Source organism: Chondrus crispus, genomic scaffold (assembly GCF_000350225.1).
Source record: "Chondrus crispus Stackhouse genomic scaffold, scaffold_782, whole genome shotgun sequence".
NCBI classification, from domain to species: Eukaryota; Rhodophyta; class Florideophyceae; order Gigartinales; family Gigartinaceae; genus Chondrus; species Chondrus crispus.
This window is the reverse complement of record NW_005178807.1, coordinates 1-5,687: the sequence shown is the minus strand read 5'-3', so window position 1 is coordinate 5,687 and position 5,687 is coordinate 1. Positions and strand designations below refer to the sequence as shown.

Below are 5,687 nucleotides of genomic sequence, written 5' to 3'. Positions count from 1 at the left end.
AGGGTGTGATGCCAGATCCATGGCTCGGTTTACTGTGATCCCGTCTCTATCTACCTTATGTAGGGATGGTAGCCATCCCTAGGCCGGCGGCCATCGTGGTGAGTTGATCGCTGTTGTACGTGTGCTACGTGTGTGTATATGGCTCTCATGACTGCTGACGCATTGCTGTTGCGGCGTCCACGTTTGTTTTTATGGCTCTCATGACCCTCCCCCTGTCGACGGTGCTGCAGTTTTGCCGTCTGCAGTCGTGTGGTTTCTGAGCTGTAGTTTGGGGAGGAGGCGCGTGAATGCTTGACGACGCAGCGGTTTTGTGAGGATGTCCGCGAGTTGGTCGTCCGTGGGGACATGTGCAATGGCAATTGTGCCCTTTTGAGCCTGATGCGTGAGGTAGTGATGCCTCAGATCTATGAATTTTCGCCTCTTCGTCGGTCCCGTGCTGTTGGCAACGTGGATGGCGGACTGGTTGTCTATCATCAAGGGGGTCGGGGATTGCGGCAGCATTTGCACGTCCTGTAGCAGACGTCGGATCCACGTGGTCTGCTGTGCGGCGGAGGTGGCCGCAATATATTGTGCCTCACAGGTGGATAGGGCTGTGATGTTTTGCTTGAGGGACCCCCAACATATCGGTGTGCCGTTGTATGTGTGGAGGGTCCCCGATATGGACTTCCTGTCCGTGATGTCGGCAGCGAAATCGGCATCGGCATACGAAACAAGGAGGTTCTGGGGTTTCTCTTTGTCTGGTTGCTTGCCGGCTCGGTACGTGAGGCCTGTGTTTGGTGTGCCCTTGAGGTACCTTATCAGGCGTTTTAGTGCGTTCCAGTGCCTTTGTGTCGGGTTGTTGGCCGCTACTGCTAGTCTGTTTGCCAGGAAGTAGATGTCTGGTCGCGTCGAGTCAGCGACATAGCGTAGGTCCCCAATGATCTGCTGGTATTTTTTGAGTGTGTGCAGTTGGGTCTCGTCTTTGTCTGTTGGCTTGTGGAGCAGGACACCGTCGCAATATGGGGTGTCTTTGGCATTGCATTTGGCCATGTCCACTTGCTGTACTATGTAGTTGATGGCGTTGGGCTGGGCGATGTGAATGTCTCCGTTTTGGTGTCGTGTCACCGTCCATCCGAGAAAAGTCCTGTGTTCCCCTAGGCGTTTGATGTTGTACGCTTTCGCTAGGGCTGCGGCGAACTCGTCTTTGAGTTTCGCGGTTGAGGCGAGTACTGTGAAGTCATCCATGCTGACAGCAGCAATTATATGTTCTTTGCCTTTTGTTTTGGACCAGAGGCACAGGTCTGCTTCGCTTTGCTTGAAGTTGTTTTTTCGTAGGAGTGTGAAGACTGCAGATAGGTATGTGTGGCCGGCGGATGGCGTCCCGTATATGTTCATGTTTAGTTTTCCGCCTTGGCAGGCATGTTTGTATGTGCCATTGAATCTGGCATGCTGTCTCACATATACTGTTTCTCCTCCGTTGTGCGCGAATTTTTCGTGTAGGTACGCTGACTTGATATCGATGTGTTCGATGTGCATGCGGTACTTGGCCGCTATTCCAAACATTGCGCGTACTGTGGTCTTGTCGGCCATGTACGTTGTAGTTTTGGATGGGTCGTAGTGCTTGTGTGGTAGCATTTTGTCCCCCCTTGCAGAGCATCGGGCTTTTCTCGATGCAATTTGTCCTTTGCTGTCCCTCTTGTAACGATATCCCATTTTTAGGGGTATCAGTTTCCGTTTCTGGGGGATTTCAGAGTCGGGTATCCACTGTACTACGTTCATGGCGTCGAGGTTGTCGAGTTCGGCGTTGTGGGCTTTTTCCCATTCGGCAGCGTCGGGGTATTTTTTGGCTTGTCCCGGGGTGAGCTGGGGCGGGTGTGGTGCGTGTTATCTCTGTTGGCGTGCGATGCGGAGTGAAGGCTTTCGTGGCGTATGTGCGTGAGGCTACAGGATCGGTGGTGCTGTGGTATGGTTGGAAGTTGACGCATCGAACTCGTCGTGGTCTGTTCGTGTCGAGTTCGAGGACCATGATGTAGTTTTCGTCGATGCCATGGAGGTACCTGGCGGGTGTTGCCCTGTGGGCGAGTTTTGATATTTGTTTCCGATTTGCTAACTCAGGTACTGTACCGAGCTGTCCGAACAGCAGGAACTGCGGGACGTCGGGGGTGGCATTGGTCCACATGGTGTAGGGGAGGGTTTTGATCCCGTGGTGGAGTATATTGTTGTACTTGAATGCAGCGTCCCTTACTGCGTCTTCCCAGTGCGTCTTGGGTAGTGAGCTGTGGTGGAGGGCGGCTCTGGCTGAGTTCATGAGTGTATTGTTTATCCTTTCCGCGATCCCATTTTGTTGGGGCGTGTGTGGGACTGTAGTGCTGTGCATGACGTTGTGCGATCTGTATACGGCGCTGGCGCTGTCTGATACATATTCTTTCGCGTTGTCTGTGTGGAACAGTCTCGGTTTGCACCCTTTTCGTTTTTTGAGGGCTGTGAGGATGACATCCAGCCTGTGCGGTGTTTCTGCTCTTGATTGCAGGAAGTCGACTATGAGGTAGCGGGATCGGGTGTCTATTACTGTGAGTATATATTTGTTGCCTTGCCTGGATGTGGGGTTGAATGGTCCACATATATCACTGCTAAAGGCGGCTCCTACTCGGTAGTTGTGCGTCTTGGGGTAGTGCGGTGCGGGCTGCTGCTTCGCTGCAGCGCAGCTCGAGCAGGTGATCCGCGGTGGTCGTTGCCTGAGTGTGGGCGGGAGGTTTGGCAGGAGGCCGAGTTTGGCCATTTTCTGGAGCGTTGCTGGTCTGATGTGATTGAACAGTACATGATAGTGGTGGAAGTCCCTTTCTACAGCTGGGTGTGCTGGAGTGTGCGGTGGGGGCGCTGGGTTGTGCATTTGGTGTAGTGGAATTTTTTCTGCGCGTGGTGCGGTGTGGCCACGTGCTAGTGTGCGGCTTGGCTTTGGCGTCGCTGTCTTCTTTTTTTGTTTTTGGATTGGGGGCTTTTTTGGTTTGGGTATCGGGTCTTTTGGAATTTTTTATTGACCGTGGTGGTATGGTCCGGGCTGCCATGCCGTTGCCTTTGGTTTTTGGGAGATCGAGGTAGTACATGCCTTTCCTGAAGCGTGCTTGCGCTACTATTTGTGGCGGGTGTGTGCTCGTGTCGAGTACAGTGGCCTGTGTGGGTGTGAACCGGACCTCTCCCCATTGCTCGGCTATGTCGTGAACTGATAGCAGGTTGGATCGCATTGCTGGGTTGGCGATCGCTGGGACTCGTATGTGCCTATTCGTACTGGTACGTATATGTATCATCCCCTTGTGTGTGGCGGTGTGCGTGATGTTGGTGGCCGTGTTAGTTCGGATGATTTGTCGGAGTGGTTTCATGTTCGTCGTGGGTTTGCGAACATGTGACGGATGCGCTCCTGAGTCGAGGGCATACTGCTTACCTTCGCATATGTCCTCGTCAGTCACCTGTTGCGCGATTGTGTTGTCGTGTTCGTCGCGGGTGCTGGCCATTTTTCCAGTGGTGGTTTTGGGCGGCGGACTTGTTTGCCGAGGGGTTATGCGCTTCTTATCGGTATTCGTGTACCATTGTTCCGCATTTTCCCTTGTGGCTGCATTGCCGCGTTGGGGTTGATCGGGGTGGGTCGTTGATCCTCTGCCTTGCCTCCGGCTGCGGGTTCGTCGTCTCATTGCCTGGTAGTTGGGGCTGTCTGCCCATTGGTCTGTCGTGTTCATGCCTTGTGGACGTTGTTGCCGGATTTCCTGTTTTTCGTCTTCTCGAGCTTGTATGGATTTGAGTCGTTGGACGAGGTTGGCTATGGTTGTGGGGATTGTGTTGTTCGCGATCCACATGTCGGGTAGGTGTCGCAATGCCGGGTGCCGGGTGCGAGTTGAGGCCGTGTATGATGAATTCTATTGTGACAGATTCATCATTTTGAATGCTGGGGTACTCTTCGAGACACATTTTTGTCCGTATGGTTCGGTGTGCTGCGATGTATTCATCGATGTCCCCTCCCGCCTTGATCTTTGTGCGTTGTGCTTCTTGTTTGAGGATGAGGTGTGTGGTTGGCGTTGAGTCAGTGAAGTGTGTTTTGATCTCTGCCAGAAGCTGTTGAGGAGTAACGCTGAGGTCCATGTCGATTGTGCTTGCCAGATCCGCAGGGAGGCTGGTCATGATGCTCATGCGTAGGAATGCACATTTTCTGCGGTATATGGAATGGTACGGGCTCTTTACTGTGGGGGGTGGTGAGCTTTCGTCGAGGGCTGCCTCGACGTTGTTGATTATTGCTATGTCGTGGAGGGTTTGCGTCCATAGCTTGTAGTTCGTTCCGTCGCTTGCGAGTGGAGGTAGCTGTCCATGCATTCTTGTGTCAGCTTGGGGCATTTTGGGTGCTATTTCTTGCTGGTTTGACATTTGTGGGCGCTCTGCAGGGGTTGTCGGGGCGTGTTGTGTTGGCTCTACGGGGGTGATCGGAGCTTGGTGTTGTGGCTCTACGGGTGTGGTCGGAGCGGGTTGTGTTGGCTCTACGCTTGCTGGCGGAGCTTGTGGGGTTGGGGCAACGGGGCGTCGTGGTGCCGTGCTCTCGTTGTCCTGATGTCGTCCGGGTGGTCGGTATACGAGATGATCGTCTTGTAGTGGTGCGTGGTTAGGGTCCATAAGCTGTGATGCAAGATCGATCGCTCGGTTTACTGTGATCGCGTCTCTATCTACCTTATGTAGGGATGGTAGCGATCCGTAGGCCGGCGGCGATCGTGGTGAGTTGATCGCTGTTGTACGTGTGCTACGTGTGTGTATATGGCTCTCATGACATTGATTATCATGTTGAGCCGGTGGTGCCAAAGCACGAAGTCGGCACCTTGGCTACTCCTGCCCCGGCCGCCCCGACTCTGTTGAATGTTGCATGGCTGGAGGCAGCGTCATAAAAGCTGGTCCCGGTTGGGGCAACCGCTGCGGCAGCCCGGACGCAGACCACGAGCTGCTCACCGCGGCCGTCTGCGATGCAAAGTTGTCAGTCGGGGCCGCCGATGATAAAGTCGACGCCTGTCCTTGCAACCGCGGATGCACATCCCCACGCCACAGCTCGTCGGCCGGAGCCATCGTGCCAGGCGCGGAGTCTGGCAGCGCACTCGCTGCTTCTATCTCCGTCACCACTTGCGTGCAACCACACACGTTTGTAAAGGAGTCAAAGCCCTGCACTGGGACATCTCCATCTCGCCCGATGAAGCCTTCATGCGCAGCACCAGCGCCGCAGCGCCATTTGCGCAAGGGCAGTTCCATCGCCTCTCCGCGATTCGAGTTTTCTTCCAGAGGGTTGGAAGTCGTGTCGTGCCCCAGTGCTTCCTTGATGATATGGAAGCCCATGTCGAAAGCGTTTCCGCGCCTGGATGTGTAAATGCTAACGAGTACGTTGATGATACCCCACAAGACGAGCATGAGGGCGAGCGGGAGGATGTTGACGATCGGGCGACTTACAACAACGTCAATTGGACATGCCGCCGTTTCACGCACTTCGTCGGTGAGGGGATTCAACTCCAACCGATTGTCCATTTCGCCACGACGAAGCTTGTTCAAAGTCAATGAGCCTGTGACATACGCTTGGACCCTTGCTATGAGACTGAGGGGATCAGAAGAAAAACCCGGATGCTGCAGAGTTGGTGCGTGCCAAGATCGGGCGGATATTGGGCGCGACAGTGGGGCTATTCACAGTGATG

The 5,687-nt window shown here is 54.3% G+C and overlaps 1 protein-coding gene across 1 annotated transcript; it reads right to left on the bottom strand.

Annotated features, from left to right (window-relative positions):
* Positions 1-4,836: 4,836 nt before the first annotated feature.
* Positions 4,837-5,253, bottom strand: CHC_T00001000001 (hypothetical protein). The gene has a single exon (XM_005711673.1). The coding sequence runs from the start codon at positions 5,251-5,253 to the stop codon at positions 4,837-4,839; it is 417 nt and encodes a 138-aa protein (XP_005711730.1).
* Positions 5,254-5,687: the final 434 nt, after the last annotated feature.

What these genes read in the sequence shown, in the direction of transcription:
- CHC_T00001000001 (XM_005711673.1), bottom strand. Translation starts at nt 5,253, where the DNA reads ATGGAACTGCCCTTGCGCAAATGGCGCTGCGGCGCTGGTGCTGCGCAT.